Here is a 23,638-nt window from a genome sequence, read left to right as displayed (position 1 = left end):
GCCCAGATGTACAAATATGCCCCACTGTGTAATTTACCTTGAAGTGGAAAATATTCAAAAATTTTATAATTGTAAAATAACGATGTTATTGGAGTTTGCACAATTGGACGTTAATAATCAACGGAATTACCGTGGTCAGGAAATTTTAAAGCACGCCATACCTTAATGTCTTGTGTGCTTTGAGTCCCAAATAGAGAAGCCCTCTGTTTCCTTTCTCTGCACAGCCAGTCATCTTAAAGATGCCAGCAAGCCTAGGAATCATTGCTGTTGCTGTTGTTTTATCCCAAGTTATATAACTTTAGAAGAATCATGGCCTGTGCAAGGGAGGGTTGAAGAAGGGGTATTGGAGGGGAAGTTCATCCAAAGTATGTGTGAGTTTGGGGGGCAAAGGGAATTGGCCCAAGGAACGGTGCTACCACCCACCCCTTCCACTTCCCAAAAGCCTCATGTCGGGGGGCCTGTCTCAGGCCTGCCTGGCTCAGAAAACAGAGGAGGCTTAGGTAGAAGAAAGTATTTCTTTCTTGGGTGTTATCTTGGGCTCAGAAGAAGAAAGAAGTTCATTACCTACTTTGGGGCACAGTTAGGAGTTACGTAGTCACAAGTGTCTCAGGAAGCCTCTAGAACAGGCTTTCCCCCTCCTTCTGAACTGCCTTTCATCGTGCACACTTCAGCACTACCACGTGCACTGCAGGGCCTGTGTTTGCCTGTTGACCTCGAGAGGTTGGCTGATGGGACACATGGGTGTTAGGAATCCACCAAAGCAAGGTTCACGCTTCAGGCAGATGAGAACATAACCCATTAGCGGCACTGTGGTGCATCTCAGAGCCTTAGGAAAGCAGCCACTCTTTCCCCTAATGGACATGAACAGATCCCATCAAACCACTGTGCTGCAGCATGTCTGTGGACTTTGTATAAATCCCACAGGGCTTTGTTTGGTTTACTCTGGGTGTGTGCTGAGGGTTCATTGCCCCCAGCAATCCACACAAGTCTGGAAGCATCCACAAACTAATGTAAACTGATCCTGTAGAATGTGGTTGACTTATTTTTGGAAATTTTGCTCCCAAAAATAAGCCTTAAAGTAAACCAGGGGTAAAGAAATCTGGGAAGTGTCCCAAAGGACCAATCACCTGCAGAAAGCGAGCTCATACGAGCTGTTCTCCTGAAGTCTTGACTTACTTCCCCATAGCCAGGGACGATCACTTAGTTGCTTGTGAATGAACAAAACATAAGTGAGAGTAGGTCTGGGCTCTCTGAGCTTGGCCACGGAGTGACTGTCTACCAGCCCCCTTAGGGGCTGGTAGAACCCCTTAGGGGTTCCCCCCCAAGAGAACAGCGTTCAATCCGAGATGATGGGTGTGGGGAAGGTAGGGAGAGGATGGGGGTAAACAGCCTGGCTCTAAGAGCTTTGCAGCAAAACGGAGTTAGGATGGGGCCTCGCACTTGGAGACAGAATTAAGAAGCAAGGCCAGGGAATTCCCTGGTGGTGCAGTGGTTAAGAATCCATCTGCCAATACAGGGAACATGGGTTTGAGCCCTGGTCCAGGAAGATCCCACCTGCTGTAGAGCAAATAAACAGCCAAAAATAACTAAATTTAAAAAAAAAAATGAGAAAGAAGTGAAGCCATGCCACACAACTTGGGTTCCGTGGAGAGTTTCAGGATTCCCCCAAAATTCTACACAAAATGTGCCTTTTTCTGGTAAAAGTTCCATGTTTAACCAGATTCTTAAAATAGTCCTTGAATCAAAACACTGATCTGTACTCACGGATAATATATTTTTCCAGGGTGAATGTCAGTTTTAAAAGACAAATTATACAAAATATTTAATTGTTGAAATAGCACGCAAGAAATTCCGGATGCAGAGTGGCCAATCTCTATTAGAACAGATTTTTTACTAATTTTTAGCTTTAGACATTTTTCTATTTGTTATTCTGATGTTATTGCCCTGAACAGATATTTATGTTCCTTTTTTTTCTTTTTTTTTGGATGGGGATATCTAAGACTTCTAATCTTAAAGTATGCTGTTCATTTAGCTATTCTAAATTATCATAGGCACATAAAAGCCACTTAAGTAGTGGCATTTTGGTGTTTTGGCATTTGTTCTTAGCTATTACATTGCTTGTAAATGTTACCATGATTAACTGTCTCTATTCTATTCAATTTTTTGCTGCCAAAAGGGATACTTGGTAAGTCAATAGTCTTTAGTGTGCTTATAAAGACTTATAAGTGGTTATGAGACACAAAACAGGTGAGAGATATGAGGCTAGCTTAAAACTAATTCTGCCTTTAAGCTGAGTGCTTTCAGTTTATGAAAAGAATGCCAATTTTATAAAAATGTCCTTTGCAGACATCTTGTCCAGAAAGAAAACTTTGCACTAGGCCTCTGTGACCTTATCTTCTGGAGCTATTTCTTTTTCCTAAGACTAAATATGTTTAAAATTCCCAATGTGACCTATTTATTAGATGAGGTACCTTGCCATTTGATTGTGGAGGAAATAGGTCCCTTTGAAAACTGCTCTTTGGTGCCAAGGTTAGCCATTCTGTGTCCCAAGTTCAACATTTTCGTGATGAACGTTAAATGTGAAGCCATTTACTAAGGAACTGCAATTTCAGCTTTGGGGTGACCAGGTTCAATAGAGTAAATTTACCAGACTAGTTAAAAAGCATTCCAAATCCACTTGTTTTCTCATTTCCTAGAGATAGAGCAAGAGGAGAATATTAATAAAAAGACAAAAGAAAACCAGAAATGTTGTCAAGTTGATTTTTTTCCACTTTTTTCAAAGTTAAAATGAAGATATTTCATTCTGCCCACTGTTTTAAAATCTGATACACCTCACTTTTCAAAATTCACAGAACAATTTGTTTAAAATTAGCATCCTTCTTATAAAGTGAAAGTGTCCTGCTCAAAGCAGAATTAGCTTTAAACTAGTCTCATGTATCACGCATATCCTAGATAAGTAATATAAAACACTAAGCTAGTTTTCAGAACTTCGGCTAATATGTTCAGAGTAGATTAAATACTGAACCTGCTATTTTGACCTCACCCAACAAAGAATGTGTCTTTAAAAAATCTGAGAAATCAGTTTAGCATTAGGTTCTGAGAACCAAAAGTGTCAATGAATTTTTGCATGTAGTGCTGACATTTCATAACCTGCCTTGCATCATGTCCATTCCCATAAATACATTGGAACAAACAAGTCTACCTTTTTCTCTTCATTGTAGAATCCAAACTAACTCTGGTTTCCTAAGATAAAAATTAAACCTTTAAAACTTTTTGCTCTTAGTCAAGTTGACACAAATAGATTCTATAGGCTACTGTATTCATGTTTCGTCTTCAAAAAATTCTGTACTGTCAGACTCACTTCTGAACTCTAAATTCCACCTCATTGTACCGCGGAACATCTTACAGTGAACCTAAAATAAGACTAAAAACAGCTTGGAGATGAGATGGGGATCTTAGCGCTATCATTTTACCTGAACTAAGACATCAGTTATAGGAATGAAAATTGAGACAGTGGAGGACAGACATGATGCAGTTGGTGTTTAAGGTTGTGGACAATTCCAGGGAATATTGAACCCTATTTTCCTTCTCTAATCATATGAAAAAAAGTGAAGTTTTTGGGATGCCTTGCACTCTATGTCCTATCCTATAGATCATCCAGATAACAGAAAGTCAGTAAATCCCTGTGGTGCTTAATTGTGTCTTCACTTAGAGCAAAGAGCGAAGAAGGCATGATACGATTTTGCAGCTGGGTCCTTACAGGCCCGGGTATCCTGGAAGAGGGCCATCGTCATGGGGAACACAGGAAGTTTCCAAAGCCTCAGGATCTTCCTCTTTCCAAGAGGATGTAGATTCTGATTGTCATCAAGTTTTCTGAGCTTCTCTCTTTAGAAGTTAGTAGGCTGCCTCAAAATCCTCATTCTATCTGAGAATATGACTCTGAATCACCAAGGCTCAAAGCTCATGAATAAACATTCCTGTGGTTTCTGGAGCTCTTCCCCGCAATGCTTAAACAGACATTCTATCTTCTCAAGGAAATGTAACTTCCCAAAACACTTCAAGAATTGAATTGGAAAATGTAAAGTTCTGCGTTGATCCTGGGTAAGATAAGAACTCTGATCTTACCAACTCCTTTCCTTGAGAGATCGTATCGTTGTCAACTTGTGACTTTTATTTAACTTTCCATCCATTTTCCATTTAACTGTACTTTGTTTTAGGCCGCCCAGACCTGTAACCAGCATGAATGACAGCATGTTTTCCCACTCTGTCCCCTCCTCAGGAAGTCCTTTTATTACCAGGAGGTAAGTCCCAACCCTATTATAAAATAAACCTTTGGTAATGAGCCTTGATTTTGTGGCAAGAAAAATATTCTCCTTTAAGCCAAATGTGGAAGATTACTGTTAGAAACTAGTTTGTAAATATCTGTCACAGGTTGTTAATTTCATTCATTTGGATGTGTTTGAAGAGGGCTAGGATGGCTTTGGGAATGAATGTCACTTCTGGAAACTTGCATTTACAATCTATCCACAGTAAGAATGCAGGGTACATTTAAGTTTTACTGCTGACACACACGCATTCTGGCTCATTGAGAAAGTCACTTTTATAGCACTTGGAATGGCCCATTTAAGCCGGGGAATTGGAATTTCAAGATGCAACGGGGAATTACGATGGACATTCTGAAACATCTCGTAATATAAAGCTCCAGATATAAAAGAATCTTCTTCTTAGTGAACTCTAGAGTTCCTGAGGCTAGAGGCTCAAGACCAAATTTGGAAATATAGTTTCTACATAAGTAATTCATGGATTAGAACAAGAAATTTTAGAAAAAGAGGGTGGATGCATGTCTCATCTTTTTGCACAAAGATCCACTGCGCTGTAAGCAAACAGGTGAAGCAGATACTTCTCCTAAAACTAGCACAATGAACAGGCAGGGGTCAAGAGGTACGCCAAGTCATTTGATCAAATATCACAAATAAAGCACCAGAGAATTATTTTAAGGAATACATGGAGAAGGCTCACAGGAAGGCAGAAACAAAGGTAAGGACAATTGGAGTGAGTAATTGAATGTAAGATTTCAAATGCCTTTTGGTAGGAAACAAATGGCCTCATGTTTCAAAAACAAACATAATCAATCTTTTCCCTGAAGAGTTGCTGAGGTACCAATTTCCCTGTAATATCCTGGTACGTTCTAGTGAAGATTTGCAGACAGTGAGACTCAGAACACTGTTGATTTTTTCTCCGAGTTCCTGGATTTGTCCATCAGCAGGAACCTGAGATGAAGGTGTTCCCCATAATTGTAATCAGGGGAATAAACAGAATGGTGTTTCCCGCTATAAATTAAGCAAGTCTGTCACAGATAGAAATGGGAAGGCAATAGAACTGCATAACATCCACAGCGAAATCCTATGGTTGAAGCCCAGTTTGTTCCTTTCAGCACTCCGTTTCAGAGCCACCAGCAGATTAAACCACATTTTCTAAGACAAAATCATAAACTGTAAAGTCTATTAGAAACATGGGCCTGTGCCTCTATCTTGGGACGATCTGGCGTGATGTTAACAAAGATATGCTTTTATTAGGAAGCTCTGCATTCTGCAAATGTCAAGCAGAGGTAGACCCCATCCTTACTGAAGGTCATTTTATATCATTTCAGCTTGGACGGTGCTTTATGATGGATGCGTCTAGATGGATAACATGGCTTCTTCTACTCTAAAATATTCCTATAATATTTTGAGCTGTTCTGGTTCCTCCAGGGGGCATGGTGCCCCAAAATATGATCATTTCCCTTTCTTCCCATTTTCAGTCCTTCTGGAATGTTCCCTCTGAACCTCAAGCACGTTGTTTAAAGTTCGCAGTTCTTCCTATCGTCACGGAGGTTGGCCTCTGGTTTCTGTTTTAAGGGTGCCGTTCAATAAAGCTGTGTACACAGAACGTCTTTCCTCTCTGAGTGGGCCTTGCTCTGTCCATGGGAGGTTTTAACGGGGTCTCATTGTTTGCATCCCTCAGGTTACCTGAGGGGATAAGTGCATCCAGCCCTGTGGCTGAGGAGCATTCGCTCATAAAGCTGTATGTAAATCAGCTTGACCACAGCGCACGGTCAGTATCCCAGCCCTGAAGCACTAATCATAGTAGTAGTTCCGTAGCTAGACCGCTAGTCCTACTTCATCACTAAAATCCTCTTGTAGTATGCTTTGGTGGAGATACAGGTCTTCTGGGGTTTCATGAGATTCCTTTGAGAATTTCCAACTTGAGCTGGACTGGTCAGCTCTTTTTCTCTTTTCCACTTTTCCACTTCTTTTATTGATTTTATGTCTTCATGCCAGTATGTATGAGATGAGTAAATATGAAGAGTACCATGTTGGATCTCCTTCTTTGGACGATTCTCTGCTTTGGTACAGTTTGCAAGACCCCAGATGGTGATTCCTTAGACTCTTGTATTAAAGAGCCTCTTGGAATGATTTTAGCACTAACTGTGTGAGATCAGGACAACATCACATGGTTGGACCATATTACAGTAAAAGACTTGAGGATTTACATCTTTCTGTCCTCCTGGGCTTGGGCCATTTTCCCCCAGGTAGGGCAGTCTGATTCCTATTAAAGTAGCAATTTCACAACCAATTTCATGCTCTTAGTGTTTAATTTCTACCAGTTGATAATGCTGGTGGTGATCCCCTGTTTATTTCTTAGCCACGTCCATATGCTAAGGTTGATGGAAACCATCAAGCCAAATGTAGGCATAAGTTAAAGCCCCTAATCTTCCTACAGTTGGAACTTAACCAAAGAAATAGGACCTAGAGCTCTGCCCTCACTCCTACCCCACCCCAACTGCCCCTGTTAAAACCGGATAAAAACTAAAACCTAAACAAGCCAAGAGTGGTGCTGGTCAGTGTTGAGGCTGCATTAAAAAAGTAAGGAAGTTTACCGTGCAGATACTTTATTTAGCCTGAGTTTTTGGTCTTTGGTATTGTGACAGATCTTACAGAGATAAAGCAGAATAAGGATGAATTGAAATCACTACTCCAGAATCCTCGCTACAAACTCCTGGCATTCCTCACATAGAGTCCTTTGCAAGCATACACTTTGATCTTCAAAAGGCACTAGGGCCTATCTTTGAAGTCTTTTGACATCCTGGTAACCTAACTCACACAGATTTATGAGGGTATACTACCACCATCTGCCCCATCCCCTGTTCTGATATCCGTTTCTAGCTATATCCTTGAGTCACTTTTCCCTTAACTTAAAAGAGGGAATTCTCAAAGGCACTCTCCCTTAACCCTTTGAAGTCGTTGTGTGTGTGTGTGTGTGTGTGTGTGTGTGTGTGTGTGTGTGTGTGTACTCAATGCTGATTAGCAGTTAGGCACAGTATGGATCAAATGACACAATTCATGGACAAATTCACTTCATTCATTTTCTTGATCATAACTATATCCCTAAACCTAGATTGTTTTCTTATAAATGCATGAATTTATAGGAAAAGAACAACTAGATCAATGGAAATTTATCATTACCACTAGGAAGAGAATGCCAATATATGATGTATGATTGGGCAGCCAACATTAAGCTTATGAAAGATAGCCTGCCATTATGGCAAATATTATCGCAAGAGCTGACCACAAAGGCCTTCTCCCCCTCACTGCACACAGCATTATGCCTTTGAGCTTCTGCTGTTGGCATCAGGCCCCCTTTGTAAAATCTTAATTATCTTGCCAAAATCCTCACCTCATTTACGTGAGAGAGCTAACCAGTCCTTTCCATTTGGAAAATATTTCATTAGTTATGGCTATTATGGCCATTTCTTCATTAGCTACAATAAGGACATTCTAAAAATTTGAATGGCTAGATACTTTTACCTCCAGTTTTAGAAACTTCTCTTAAAGATTTTACAGATATTTTTATAAATGCAACCTCTCAAGTCTTAACCACTCACAAAAAGAATCACTTTGGCTATTATATCTAGCCAGAACTGATCACTCTCCCAAATATGAGAACATTGCTTATGATTCATAGAGTGTGTTGAACACAATCTAATATGCTATTTTCTGGTTTGTCTGAAAAGCATTTGGTTAATCACTAATACTGTATTAGGTCCAGGGGTGCATATGGGGAAGATACACTGCCTTCCCCACGCACTTTCAAAATCCTGATTCCTCCCAATGGAACAGCCTTTGTGAGTTATTTTTGTGGGTTGACTGGTTGTTCAGTTGGTTGATTTGTTTGGGTTTTCAACCACAGAAAGGCTAATTCATGTGTCTTTTTCAGTTTTTTCAAATACTTTGCTTTCCCTAATCCAGATTTTTAATCTGACATGTAATGTTCAAACTAAATTTTAAACATTTGTGTTTTGGTAATCAAAAGTGAATAGAAATAAAATTGAGGTACTGAATTCAGACTTTGCTTCTGAAAATCAGTTTTATCCATGCTCAGTATTTTCTAAGATTAAAGTCCATCCCTTTTCAGTCAGGAAAGAAGGTAAATTTATAAATCAGCGTCATAAAATAGATGCATTTATAAATCAACCTCAACTGAAGATTTCTTCATTCTTTCCACACTTTCTGGGCATGTTGTATGAAATTTGAAATAAACACTCTCTGCAAGTAATTATTTATTCCATGTAGCCCCAGAGCTCCACTAACATGCTAGATTTTTTTCGAACCTGAATTAAACTGGTCTTCGCACTCAACTCTATTTCCTATACTAAAATGTTAGTGTGTACTTAAATCTGCTGTCACCTCTTCTTCACTTTGATAACCTTTATTCTCTTACTAGAGTTGCTTTAGCTGCTGTCTGTGTGTGCTCTGTACCCAGCAAACTTTTCTAGAGCATCTTTTGGCAAAAACACAATTGATACAGCTTGATACTATCTGAGGGACAGCATAGTAAATGTAGTGAATCAAATATGACCTAAGAATTATTATTTCTTCCACGGTATCTGCTTAAGGAGGTTTGACTTTCATGCCAGCCTGAATTGATGACAACTCATTTTCCCACTGAGACACTAAGCTATTTTTTAATGCTTGTTTGCTGATTTGCGTGTGGCAGGTATTTTATGTTTCAGATCAATGATGTTGAAAGCTAGAAAACGAAAGGGGAAAAAGAGTTTTTCAAGAAATTATCTCTTGGTGAAACTGACTTCTGGACTCTTTTTTATTTAAAACTAATTTATTTAAATTAGTTTGATGACCTCGGTATAGATTGTTTTAATTACATTGAGAAGCAAAATGTTATTCCCAATTGACAGTCAGCTAAGGAGGGAGCCAAGTTTACAAGTCATTCTTCACAAAGCCCAAACACCAACAAGTTTATCAATCATTTAAGAATCAATAAAAAAGTAAATCTCTCTTCTTAATTTGCCATGGTTCAAATATCATTTTCCATTTAACCATTGTGATGATAATCATGCCACATGACATAATTTGTTTATATTATATTGTTGCTCTGTGCAGGACTTTTATTTAAATCCTTTTATTTTCCTGTTCAATAAAAGAAAAAAATATTTGGCCAGAGCTAATATAACAACACAGCATAAGTAGAAGTGGTTTTCAAAACCATATGGCAGGTTTAAGCAAAAATCCAGGGAGCATTTGTGTGTGATTTTGTTAGCTTAGAGTACCCCCAAAATGTTTGCACTTAAGCAAAATCCTGGCATCAGTTGTCATTCTCCAAAACGAAAGGGTGAATTTAAATAAATAAATATGAAATATTTTGAAATTGTACTAATCTTCCAGAACGCATTATGCCAGTGTGTGTGTGTGTGTGTGTGTGTGTGTGTGTGTGTGTGTGTGTGTATGAAAATTTTTGGAAGAAGGCCATTTATCTTTACATATGTTCTTTTCCAGAGTATAAAAAGGAATTGGTGAGAAAATAAGAGAATTGTTTTTTTAGAAAAGAATAATCTAAAGGAATATTTCCAGCCTCTTTTCTTTCAGCAGAACACATGAAATTCAAATTTCACCTTGTCATACCCTCCAGGTATGATTGTCAACCACACCCAATAATGAAAATATGTGTGCTGAAGGAGGTGTTTATACAATGGCAGGGCCTGGTGAAAAGAAAATAATGACAATAAGAAAAAGAGACGTGTATACACACAATTTTAGGGATGGTAGCATTGCTTCTCCTTGGGACTCAGATTAGAAAAGATTTATCACCCACAGTCAAGAAGAGCCCCAGGTAATTAGCAGTTTCCGAGGTTAAAAGGAGGAATGCATTTAAATTTGAAGACGGGGCATGCAGAAGATGGAGAAGTTTCCAGAGCTAGAGCTGCAGGAAAGCCATTGGCACGTTTGGATGCACTGACATACTGGAAGCAGTCACTTCTTGATAAGGCCCTAGGTTCCAGTGTTGCCTGATCCCAAAGCCCACAACGAATTGGAAATATCACCAAACTTCTCCAAGCAGACTGCCAGAGCTACAAAATGAAAGTTTAAACATCCAAATTATTCTATAAAATATCGTGAGTGTACCTTGCTTTGAAGAGATTATCAAAAATTACCTGATGTCACCACCGTTGCAACAACTCAGGAGAAAATTATTTTCACTTTGCTTCCCTTCTTCAAGCTCCTTGGGAGCTGCAGAAGAAATTCTGGTGAAGATACTTCATGAGAACAGTCTTTATAGACCCAAGTTTTAAGTGAAACCTGCCTCCTGGTCTGCTCTCTAAGTTCTTGATCCATTTCATTTAGAAAGAGTGCTTTTTTTAATTCTTGTTTTCATCATGCACTTGGCTTCCTCTATACATGGTCATGTTTTCTGCTTCCCAGAAATAAATGATTAGGAGGAGAATTCAAGGCTAGTTCTAGTACAGAAACTATGTGGGCACTGAGTACCAAAAGTCAGAAATGCTCTTGGCACTAGGTGCTAACAGCTTTAGCAAAATGAGATAAATGCAGAGAATATCATCCCCATATATTCCGAGAACTGGTTTTCCCAAGGATTCATGTGGGAAAGGAAAGGAACATGAAAGGATTTAAATGATGCCTTCGAACCAGCACTGGCAAGGGCCAAGGCAAAGAAAATGGCAACGAAAGGACAAGACGTGTATACGGAGACATCTGCTCATCCCTTTGCGGAAAGAAGGGACTTGGAGAGAGCAGGGGAGACAGGCAAGTGGCGTAGAGGAAGGAGAGAGGGGCCCAGAGAATTGGAGAGAAAGAAAGAATGAGCCACCAGAGGAAAATCGGGGCAACTGCTCACTTCCTGCTACCAACCCTGCCCATGCTGACGTCAGCAGGGTTCCTCCAGTGCCAGTGCTCATTAGTAAGTGGTGAGACACACTTCTGCAGCTTTATTGACACATCACCTTCTTCCCATAAGACGTCACCAGAGTAACTTATAACAAGCATATCCTCGTGTTTGATCCTCCCGTGTTTCTTTTTTTTCCTTCTTGCACATTCATCATCAGAGGTTGTAACTGTATAATTATTAGGCCTTTGATTTAAGGAAATAACACAATTTCTGGGATTCAAGGGGAAAAGTAGCATATGTAACAAGGCAGAGAAACGGTTTCATTTGGAGGGAAGAATTCTTAATATTTCACACAGTGTTTTGAGTGGTTTTACAGGCATCTGAAATCAGTTATAGAGTGGGTAGATCTATCTTGTATTATCAAAAAAAAAAAGTTGGGGGAGGTGATTGGGCAGCAGTGAGACCGTAGTTACTGGATAATGAGCTGTACTTCAGGAGACAAGGTTTGGAATGCTGTCTTGGTGGGATGGTGGGAAAACATCAACTCCAGTGGCTTAAGATGCTTATTTGCTCCTGATGGGCAGGTTTCATAGTCTTTGAAGGTGCAGATCAATATGCTTTAAAAAAGAGTTAACTTCATCAGGAAAGCAAATTCTCCTAGAACATTGATTTCATTGTTAAAGTCAATTTTGTTTGTGTGCAGTTGTACTTTTTGAGTAATGGGTGCATTCCTGAAAAGCTGAGTAAAGTCATAATATTCAACAAACATTAATGCCTACTCTATACTAGATGTTTTCTTTATAGATCAAATTTGATTTTAAATTTACCAGAAGCCTCACGATTTAAGGAATCTTGTAGTGTATACTATTATAAAACAAGAATTCCAATTATACCGTGCCTAATTCTAATGTGATATTCATTTATAAGTTGCTATATTTTGTGCTTTGTGGTCTGAAAAAGTGGTACTTTGTAGAAAACTTTTAAAGTTTTTAAGATTTTTAACTGCTTTATTAAGCATTCTTATATATATATATATATATATATATATATAGATTTATAACTTCTTGAAAAGTTACGGAAGTTTGTGGTAAAAATCTAATAATTTCAATGCAAGTAATTAAAAACTTGGTATTCAAACAAAGTCAGTCACTTAATTTTTGTATTCTCCATGAAGGGAGAAAGGAGTAGTTTTAAGTACACCAGTGTTGCAGGGCAAATTGTTAACCTACAAAAGAACAAGCTCTCTTTAAGCACATTACAAGTACAGTTATAGAACTAAGAATCAATATCATGTTTCCCAATGAACATGCCTATTCATTATAGTTATAAATTCATTTATATTATATAAATTTTGGGTGCCTTTGGCTTGGCCACACTTTATTATTATTTATATTTCTATTTTCCTTTAATAAAACTACATTAAACTTTTTAATTTTTCATTAAAATTGCCAGTTAAAGTGAGTGTTCTTCCTAATCTAAAATGATAAGAATTTGCCCTATTGATTGGACTCTTCTTCACCAGTTATAGACACAAGGAGGATGAATATATGTTTATAAGGCTCAAAGGTTTATTTCTCTGTTTCTCTGAAAGTTTTCTTCACAGCTTCACAGCCAAGGTCAGGTGACTTGTGCCTAAAGCAGAAAACACTTTTAATATGACACCAATCTCTAGGTAATTTTCAATTCTCTGTTCAACACAGGAAGTCGGAGAATAGAGGGCAGGCTGGAGAAATAAGCTTCTTGTGTGGGATCTGAAGGCTGGCAGGACTTAGTGAACTATTGGACTGTGTACAGTCTGTCATGAACGCTGGATGAATTGTCATTGTGTCTGGGCATATGCAATCTATTTGTTTAGCAAATAGCAGAGGTCAAATCTGGGATCATAGCGGCTTGTGTAATTGTAATTGTGGTTCTCAGGCCAGGTTGCTACTCCTAGTTCAGCTATGTGGAAATCTGAAAACATGTTGAACATTTCAAAGTAATGAAAGAGCTGTCCAAATGGAGCTTGGAAGTAGTCTTGGGAGTTTCTGTTGCCAGTTTCTATTCTTGAATGCATTGCCGAGTTTACGCTCTTCTTGGCTTTCCCATCTTATTAACCAGCTCTCCTCCCAAGGACAGTGAAGTCGAGCAGAGCAAACTGCTGGCTAGGGCTGCTCCAGCTTTGCTGAAGGGCAAAGGGTAAGTTAAAGCCAGAGTGTTCTGGAACCCTGAATTAACTAAACTAAAAATGCTGATTTCTTGTGTCAAAGATGCTTTGTGTTTGAAAGACCGTCTTTGATTTAGTCAAAGCAGCTCTGTTATAACCCCATTAACAGCACCAAGTAGTTATTTTGAGTAGACACATCTGTGTTCTTACTCGCTTTCCCTGATTTCCTTTTCCTTTTTTGAAATGACTAAGCTTCAGATTTGATTTTCCAAAGGATAATCTTTGCTTGCAACCTATTTCAGTGTATTTACTGTACAAATGAATTTCTTGGCCTTAGTGGTTTGAAGAATGCAATTCTGTTTTCTTAAAAGTTACTTTGACCTAAGTGAAAATCTATTTTTAAAGAGTGAAATGGCATTGTGAATTTCATTGCTTGGATTTTGCTTGTGTTTCTTCATAGAACATCGCTTAGTTTTCCTTTACTTGCTTGGTTTTCTAGATGCCTTTTCGACCACAAACTCACTCCTACCTGCCCTGCTTATTTCTGTCCACCTGTCCTAACAACACCCTTTCTTTCCTCCTGCCCTGTTTCAGGATACAGTACAGTCTGAATGTGGCAGACAGGCTAGCTGATGAACATGTTCTCATCGGGTTGTATGTCAACATGCTCCGGAACAACCCATCATGGTTAGTGCAGGTTTGGCTGCTTGACTGTCCTGCGAGAGGGAAACAGTCTGATCTCTTGACAAGCAGTCTCAGCAAGGGGCAAAGTCACTGGATGCCAGAGGTGTCACTAAAGCATTTTTTTAACTGATCCAATTAAAATGTCTTGTGATATTACTTTGGACACTGCCCATTAATGTACCATAGAATTCACATTTTTGTTTATATCTTAGCTAAAGGGACAACTCATGTAAGCGGGTGCTGTGCTAAATATTAGCATCTAGGGAGATGCAAGACTCTGGGTCCCACCGGTCAGTTCTGTGTTACATGTGCCATGTCAAATTACTACATGACAGTGATGCAGGAATTTGTCTTATTCCAAGGACTTGTGTGTTTCTACTGATTTGGAGAACAATCCTGCATTCCCTTAAGATAGAAGTGAAGAAGAGGAAAAGTGATAGGATGGGATTATACCATGGAAATCATTTCATCAACAATGATAACAGTGGGAGAAATTGTCTTTCGACTCTTCTCTTACAAATGTTTCAGGGTAGCCATCCTGATACAGCCTGCTTTCAAGTCCCACAGTATTCAAAGCTTACTTTCCAATGTGCTAAATGTGTGAATTCAGATAGCCTTATGTAATAGAATAAAGGCATTCCTAGAGTTTTTCCCTTTCTATTTTAGTTGTGACATAGTAGATTCCTCCCATTGGTTCAAGTTAGTTAATAATAAATATACATTTTCAATTTGAATGAAAATAAATGCACAAACTGTATAATTATCACATTTCATCCTAGTTTAGACAACTGTTTTACAAATATGTTTAGCAAACCAGTTCCTTAGAAATATTCGATTTTACTTAATAACCCTAATACATTTTCTCTGAACTGAGAGCCTATGGATTTTTTTGCCATTATAACTATTAAGTGAGCCAATGGGTTAAATTGCCTTTAAAATTGGTCCCCTTTCTTCTACTGTGTCACAGAAAGCATCCCTCAAACGTTTGACATTCATCACCCTCACCACTTGGTATTGTTAACCACTTCTTTGTTTCTAGAACTTTCCTCCCTTGATGGCTTAGAACTATTTTTTGCAAGATTAGTACAAGAGATGACTTTAGGTGATACACTGATGAACACTTATTTGTTTTAATAGTTATATATTTATCTTAATTTGAACTTTTAAAAATATATGTATATAACCAGTGTACTGGTTTAATTTTATACTATATGCTACTCTTTCAGGAGATAAAAATGCACTCTTCAGCTAAGCCCATCTCTTTGTTCAAATTTTCCCGGCTTGTAGATCAAACAGTTCCTCTTCTTTCTTACATCTCACCCTCTCAAAACTACGAGTGGAGTGATGGTTTTCATCTTATTCCCAGTGAATTTGGTTCCCCAATGTTATATGGTAGCTGAAACAATAAAACTAAATACTAAATTAACGCCCCCCCAAAATTTGTGTTGGTAATCTTCAAAGCAGGATATAGTCGATAAAGATTCAATCATGTCTGAATGCAATGATGTGATCTCACACCCTGTCCTCTCCTGTCCTTTGGAGTGTGTGTCCAAAATTCTAGCACACTCTGGTTATTTCCACCACTCTTCTTTGACCTTTTCTTAATTAAAGTTGTAACAGAGAAATCTCCAAAGAGGAAAGTGCAGAGTTTGTCACTCCCAGCCCTTTTCCCTCCTCAAGTGGTTAATCATATTGACTTGATGGTCACTTAAGACTGTAAAACAAAATTTGTGTTGGTAATCTTCAAAGCAGGATATAGTCGATAAAGATTCAATCATGTCTGAATGCAATGATGTGATCTCACACCCTGTCCTCTCCTGTCCTTTGGAGTGTGTGTCCAAAATTCTAGCACACTCTGGTTATTTCCACCACTCTTCTTTGACCTTTTCTTAATTAAAGTTGTAACAGAGAAATCTCCAAAGAGGAAAGTGCAGAGTTTGTCACTCCCAGCCCTTTTCCCTCCTCAAGTGGTTAATCATATTGACTTGATGGTCACTTAAGACTGTAAAACGGTCTCAGTAGAGACACCTTACATCGACTTGATGAAAGATAGATGTGACTTGTATTTTGAAAACAAAGCAGAATTTAAGACTGATCAATGAAGCTGACTCGGTTTTAAAAGCTACTGCCCTCCATAATTCTCATCACTTTGTTCCATCCTTAAAAAATTCCAACTTCTCTTTTCTCAGTTTGCTCCTTCCCTTTCCTTGCTGTTTAATTAGATCCTAACCATTCCCCACATCTGCCAGGATTCTGTAAGCGATGCAGTGATGTCTCCCCTCCTTTATCATCATTATAGCTCTGATGCTTAACCGTCATTCAACTGTGGTGAGATCTATAATGGTAGTAATTACAAGAGCCACCATTTTTTAAAGCATTTGCCTCATGATAAGCACTGTGTTTAAAACTTTATTTACATAATTTCCCCTGGTCCTTAGATAAGCCGGTAAATACTCTCATCCCCATTTTATCGATCAGTAAAGGTATCAGTTTAGAGAGTTTACATGACTCTCCCACAGGCACATAGCTACTACACAGTGGGGCCGGGATTTCAACTTTTATCTAGCTGATCCCAAACTCATAACCACTGTGATACATTGCATCTTATAAAACCTACATAAATGCATGCCCTCCAGAAAGCTCTTCTGGACATTCCACAGCTGCATCCACCACATCTCTATTTACTGAAATTGCATATCCCATTGTATTATTTGTATTTCATTTTAACAAATATTTTGAGCACATACTAGTAATAGAAATAGTGGTTGTTCATAAGTTACCAATTATGTATTTAGTTCTGTGCCTTGTGATTTCTCATTTTAGTTGTAAGCTTCAAAAAGACAAAAATTTTCTCTTCAGCCTCTTGGACCTCATCACAGCAGCCAGAATATGAATAATAAATTTTACATTTATGAAGTGCTTCAAAAATGACAAAGCCCTTTCCCACACATTATTTAATCTGCTTGTCAAAGCCCTGTAGGTTTAGATATTATTATTGCCATTTCACTGATAAGAAAATGCCCGGTTACAAGACATCAAGTGACTTATCCAAGGTCACCTGCCAGCAAGGTCTTCTGATATTGAGTCTCATCTGTTTTCCACCTCATACCTCGGCCTTCCTGTCTGTGCACCCTTCATGAGATGGTCTATAAAGAGAAATTTAATAGTTGTTCTTGCTTGAAAGGTGTGTTTTTGTAAGTATTCATATATGCTCCTAATTCACTCAGTGTAGGGGCCTTCTCCCCTATATCAACTGCTTAGCACAATGGGAAACTGACTCATCTGTAAATAGTTTGCTGCTAAATTAAAGATATTCTTAGGTGCCCTTGCTGGTTCTGATGTCAGATAAGCCAAATAAATAAACTGTAGATCAAGGGCAAAGTCCTCCTGTCTTCCTAATTCCTAAGTGAAGTTTTAAAAGCCTTAATGGTTTTCAAGCACCTTCTTCACTGGGGGAGGAGAGGTCTCAGAATTATCCAGTGAGGGCTTTTTCTGGCCTCTCCTAAAGCTTATCAAGTGCCCAGGCTTGCTAGTGGTTTATGGGACAGATGGTGGCAGGCAGACCAAAGGAGGTTGCAAACCAGCCCAGAACTTCCAACTCTAACCATAGTTTTAAGCCTTGATACTTACCAGTCAGAAGCTTCTGGCACGTTTCTCTCAACTCTGAAAAGGCCCCTTGTGTAAGGGAGGGAAGCAGTACCATGAAAGGGTACAGTCTATACTTTGACGTCATGATCGATTGCTGTCACTTTGTTAGACCCCTGATCTCATATAATTAGGTTGATATCTGTCCTGCTTATGTTTTTCTCAAGTACAAGAAATGGGACATTTTGACGCCTATTTCCGGGTTTCACGTACGAGGTCTAAGTTGTTACTTGCTCACTTGCTTCCTTTACTAGAGTCCTATGGCACTTAGTTCACAGCCCAGACCCATCACCGGGGCTGCAAGCCTGTGTGTGATCTAGCCCTCGCCTACCCCTCTCCCAGCCCCAGCTCTCATGGGGTTCTCCCACTCAACCACAATATTTAGTCACATCAGCTTTTCATCAGTTCCTAAAAAAAATTCCTAAAACTGCCTCAAAGACCATGATACTAGTTCTTCCCCTATGCCTAGAACATTCTTCCCCATTTTCCTCCTGCCCTTTCCTTCCACACACACATGAACTGGCTCCTTCTCTGGCTTCCAGACCCTGATTAAAGGCAGCTACCTACTCAGGTAGGTCTCCCATATTAGTCTGATCATGGAATACTATTTATTTCATTCTTGTCATAACTGTTATCATTGGTTCCTTGGTTGGTTGGTTCACTCCTACCTTCCTCTTGTGGGGCAGACCTTCTCGGACTTGTTTGCCACCATCTCTCTGGCACCTAGCACAGTGCCTGGCACACAGTAAGTGTCCAATAAATGTCCATTGATGTTGGAGAATATTGATAGTGCCACAGGTATAAAATTCCCGCTCACCCTAAACAAAATTGTTAGGAGTCCTCAGAAAATCTTTTTTACTAGAAAAATACTTTTTGCTATTAAAAAAATCACCTATTATAAATTAACCCTGAAATTGAACATTTAGTGTAAGAGTATGAAATAGGTGAAAAAGTAAAGTATTAAACTTGACTTGGGTAGAAGTGATAAATGTGGATAAAGACGAGAAGCAGCAATTCACTGATGTGACAAAAGCAACTAATAAGGGGCAAAAAAAAACCTAAAAGTGATGTTGGGCAAAAAAATTTTTTTTTAATTTTTTAATGTTCTCTGACCTTTTCCACTTTGTATCAGTTCACTATGGCTACTGTAACAAAGTACAACAGACTGCATGGCTTGGACAACAGAAGTTTATTTTCTCACAGTTCTGGAGGCTAGAAGTCTAAGACCATGGAGCCTGCAGGGCTGCTTCTGCTGAGGCCTCTCTCCTTGGCCTGCAGATGGCTGCCTTCTTGCTATGTCCTCACGTGGCCTTTTCTCTGTGCACATACATCCTTGTTGTCTCTTCCTCTTCTCATAAGGACACCAGTCATATTGGATTAGGCCCCCACCCTTATGACCTCATTTAACCTTAATTACCTCTTTAAATTCCCATCTCCAAACACAGCCACATTCTAAGGCACTGGGGATTAGGGCTTCAACACATGAATGTGAGGAGAGACAATTCAGTCCATAGCATGCTTCTACACTGAATCCACTGAATTGTATGCCTTTAATATTTTTAATGTGTAGGCTAAGATTTGACTGACTCTTTTCAGTAAATGTTGTGATTTTGAAAAGTATAAGTTTATTGCAAGCTGCAGAAAGGAAAAGAAATTATTATCCACACATATTGAAAAGTATCTTCTTTTATGAGTTTTCATTTCCTTGTTAACACTACTCCTTCTCTTTTGTAAAATGTTTAGAACCTTCAGTTATAGAACTAGACTTCTGAGAAAAACATTTCCTTAGAATCCTAAAAATGTAAACCTTCTAAAGAATGTCAGAAGTGAGCCAACCTTTATTTGTTCTTTTGTCCAACTAATTCTTGGGTAGTTCCTGCTATGTTCTAAGCACTGTGCAAAACACTCAAGTTCCAAGGGTGAAGAGATTGAACCATTCTGTCCTCAGAGAAGTTACAGTTTAGTGAAGGATAAAGACAAGTGAAAAGGGCAATTAAAATGCAAGGAGAAGAATGCAACATCATTTATAAAGTAGTCTTGCTTTTTTTTTTTTTTAGCAATAGAGACGCAGACATAGAGAACGGACTTGTGGACATGGGGGGAAGGGGAGGTGGGATGAATTGGGAGATTAGGATTGACATATATACACTGCCATGTGTAAAATAGAAAGCTAGTGGGAACCTGCTGTATAGCACAGGGAGCTCAGCTCGGTGCTCTGTGGTGACCTAGATGGGTGGGAATTGGTGGGGGGAGAGGTCCAAGAGGGAGGCTATATATGTATACATATAGCTGATTCATTTTGTTGTACAGCAGAAACTAACACAACATTGTAAAGCAACTATACCCCAATTTTTAAAAAAGCAAAGAGATAACAGCTATAACAAGGGCAGCAAAGTGCAGAGGGCTATAGAATATATAAGGAGCAATGGACCTGAATTTGGAGGTCGGACATGAGGGCAGGAAATGGAAGCCAAAGCCAATACCAGAATGAAGAGGAATTAGCCAAGCAGAAGTGAGTGGAGGAGACAGAGAGACCATTCAGGACAGAGAGAATATGGTTCATTTGAGGAAATTAAGTGTGTAAAGGCCACGGGGGTAAAGGATGAAGCTAGACTATGCAGGACCTTATAAGTCTTATTTAGGAATTTGAAAAATGAGAACCTATTGAGAATTTTATGCATAAGAATGTTACAGCCAACTTCACTTTTAAAAGATCGATGACTTGAGGACAGGAAATGAATTGGAGGAAAGAATAACTCTCAAGTCATAGTGACCTATTGAGAGGACTTTACACTCATTCAGGATGAGATGGTGGTGGCCTGGGCCACATTGGTGACAGCTGGAATGGAAGGAAATGGAGGAATTTGTGAATTTGTAGAGGTAGAAGGCATGGCCTTGGTGGAGGATTGTAACATAGTGGGTTATCAAAGTCAGGGTCTTGATAAAGGAGTTTGAAGGCACCTCTATAGAGAAGCCATTGTTATGGTAAGTTGTTTTATTATTATTATTATCCATGAAGATTCCTGTGGCATTTTGCTCTCAACCAACTGTGAAAGACAGGACATACCCTGAGAAAGTCATCCTCCACTTAAGTAATAACTAATAATGCCTTCTCAGGCAGTAATCCTCCTAATAGCTATTTGCATTTTAATAAAGAGCAGTGACACTTAATGACCTTAAAAAGTAATCTCTAAAGTTCCTGTCACCATTCAGACAAATGGAAAAAATATGAAGGAGAAATGAAGAAGTATTTCTGGTGCCCTTTAGATCACATTATTATTTGTGTTTTTTGTTTTTTTTTTAAACATAGGTGAATCTCTTCATGACTCAAGTATAGACAAATACTTTTTTTTTTACATTTATTCTGATTTTTTTTTCTTTTTTTTTTTTTTTGGCCGCACAGCTTGTAGGATTTTACTTCCCTAACCAGGGCTTGAACCCTGGCCCTTGGCAGTAAGAGCACAGAGTCCTAACCCCTGGACTGCCAGGGAAACAGGCCTGCAGAGAAACCAGAGAAATGTGAACAAACCTTGAGTTCCCAGAAATTCCTGCTAAATCACAATTTAGGAAGCCCTAGCTCAGCTGGGGACCACTTGAGTTTCCTAGATGCCGTTTTGAAATCACTAGCAACAGACGCTGGCCATGTATTTAAGGCAGAAAGTGGAGAGCTTTCAACGTAGTAGTTTTCCCTATTCTGAAATGCAGTCTACACAGCAGACCCTTTTAAATTCATCATGGTCTTGTAATAAGATTACTGATTATAAAGTCTGGAAATGAATAGGCAGGGATAGAGACAATGTTGGAATTGGTATTTCTTTAATGATTTAGGGAATTATTGGCCATTCATTTCTGACTATTTGTAATTGAAGTCTTGAAATAATGGAATTTATTAGGTGAACGCCTCATTCACCCTTGTATAATGCGAACGTACTGAAATGGCACATGTGGACTTATAAATCGTTTGTGTGCACAGAGGGGCAATACATCACTCCACCCCTCATTCACTAGGTGCTGGAGGAAGGAGAAACAGGGGAAGTATGAGTTATAGCTTACTAGATGAAACCCCATAACTTCCCTTCTTACATTTCCAGGAGGCTTTTTTTTGATATAACCTTCATATTATTTATACTTGCTGGTCATTCATGATAAAAGGCACTTTTATCGTGAGGTTTTTTATCAAGGTTTTTTTATTATTTATTTATCAAAACACAAATGTTTTTGACAAAGTCACTTTCAGGCATTCAAACAGATCATCGTCCTGGGCTTGGAGCTTTGGGCCTTGTTGTCTACACAAACTGTGTTGAGTTAGGCATATGGTCTCTAATACAGCAGCCAGAAAATGACCAATGTGTTAAAATCAAATTAAATTGTTTCTTTCTTGGGTGGTTTTATGTTTAAAGTAAGGACAGCGTAAACTTTCACTTTCTCATTGAAGCTGTAACAAGAAATTCAGTTATTATTTTTAACCACTGCAGAGGGCAGATGTGTTTTACAACACATCTGCTTTTCTTTTTATTTATTTATTTATTTATTTTTGGCTGCGTTGGGTCTTCGTTGCTGTGCTCGGGCTTTCTCTAGTTGCGGTGATTGGGGGCTACTCTTCGTTGCGGTACACGGGCTTCTCATTGCAGTGGCTTCTCATTGCGGAGCACAGGCTCTAGGTGTGCAGGCTCAGTAGTTGTGGCGCACGGGCTTAGTTGTTCTGAGGCATGGGGGATCTTCCTGGACCAGGGCTCAAACCTGTGTCCCCTGCATTGGCAGGTGGATTCTTAACCACTGCGCCACCAGGGAAGTCCTAACACATCTGCTTTAGACATCTGTTTTAAAGCATCCATTGTCCAGAACTAATTCGGCCTTTTGCTAGTAAAAATAGTTTCTTATTCCAACTTTAAATTTGTATGCTGGTTGAAATCTCAATCCACTGGGATTAATACTACACATAGGTGAGCCCTGAATCCTAGAATATCTGTCTTAAGGGAATTTGTGTGAAAATATCACAATGCTATATGGATATGAAAAATGATGTCTTTTATATGGCTTACATTTGGGGTTCATTTCATGTGTTTAACTTTTCCATTTTATTTTCAAGATCTTCTAGATCCTTGCTACTCAAAGTGTTGTCCTTGGACCAGCAATACCAACGTATCTTGAGAGTTTGTTGGAAATGCAGATTCTGGGGTCCCATCCTACCCCCCCACCCCACCCCCACTCCAGAATCAGAGACTGCATTTTCACAAGATCCCTACGTGATATGTATACACACTAATGTTTGAGAAGCCCTGCTCTAGATAGCTGTTGGATTGTAGATGACATTTTGAAGGAGCCAAGAATCATTAATGAATCCGAACAGGTTACTCAAGAGGCAAAATAATAATAAAATTGTATTACCTAATATTTTTGAGCATTTAATGTGTTCTAGGCATCACACCAGCTTGACGTTTTTTACATGCATTGTCTCATTTAGGCAGCAGGAAAGTGAAGGCTCTTTTTCTGAGGATGAAGAAGTGACTTGGTAAATGGAGAAATTCAGGAATATTCTAGGTAGGGTACGGTAACTTAGAGAAAAGGGCTAAATCTAGTGGAAGAATTCAGGATAAGAACAGGTACAGTTTACATATGTGAGGAATATAGACTAGCACATAGATAAGGGAAACAGGAATATCTTCCAAATGACCAGAAAAAAATGTTACAGTAACAGATTCCACCAAGCAGAGAAGAGCTACTTGGAAGTGACATAGCTAATATGCTGCAATTTTCATTCATCTTCTCACTTTAGAACAAAGGTTGAAAGACTATGTTGCATGTTTACTTTTTATGTAAGTGTACAAATAAATAATATAAATGTATATTACTTTATATGGATCCAAGTCTTTCAGTGGATAATTTTTACAACCTTAACATTGGCATAGAAGTGTGTCATTTTTCACGTATAACCATGAGTATTGACTTTTTTTCTTTAAGGAACAGGCTTAAATATAAGCC

At 38.8% G+C, this 23,638-nt stretch overlaps 1 protein-coding gene across 22 annotated transcripts in view; it reads left to right on the top strand.

The window, feature by feature from the left end:
• Positions 1-23,638, top strand: part of DTNA (dystrobrevin alpha) — a 396,589-nt gene that overhangs the window by 330,610 nt on the left and 42,341 nt on the right. For 11 of the 22 annotated variants that reach the window (XM_060121882.1, XM_060121870.1, XM_060121871.1 and 8 more), the window contains 3 exons: positions 4,218-4,301; positions 13,282-13,359; positions 13,922-14,014. In XM_060121882.1, coding sequence (XP_059977865.1) covers positions 4,218-4,301; positions 13,282-13,359; positions 13,922-14,014 — 255 coding nt within the window. Of the gene's footprint in view, positions 1-4,217; positions 4,302-5,650; positions 5,929-6,003; positions 6,094-13,281; positions 13,360-13,921; positions 14,015-23,638 lie in introns of those variants that run through there. The other 11 variants (XM_060121881.1, XM_060121878.1, XM_060121886.1 and 8 more) reach the window with 4 other exon arrangements.

The sequence above is a fragment of the Lagenorhynchus albirostris genome, chromosome 14 (genome assembly GCF_949774975.1).
Source record: "Lagenorhynchus albirostris chromosome 14, mLagAlb1.1, whole genome shotgun sequence".
Classification (NCBI taxonomy): domain Eukaryota; kingdom Metazoa; phylum Chordata; class Mammalia; order Artiodactyla; family Delphinidae; genus Lagenorhynchus; species Lagenorhynchus albirostris.
This window is presented reverse-complemented; position numbering and strand designations above follow the sequence as displayed.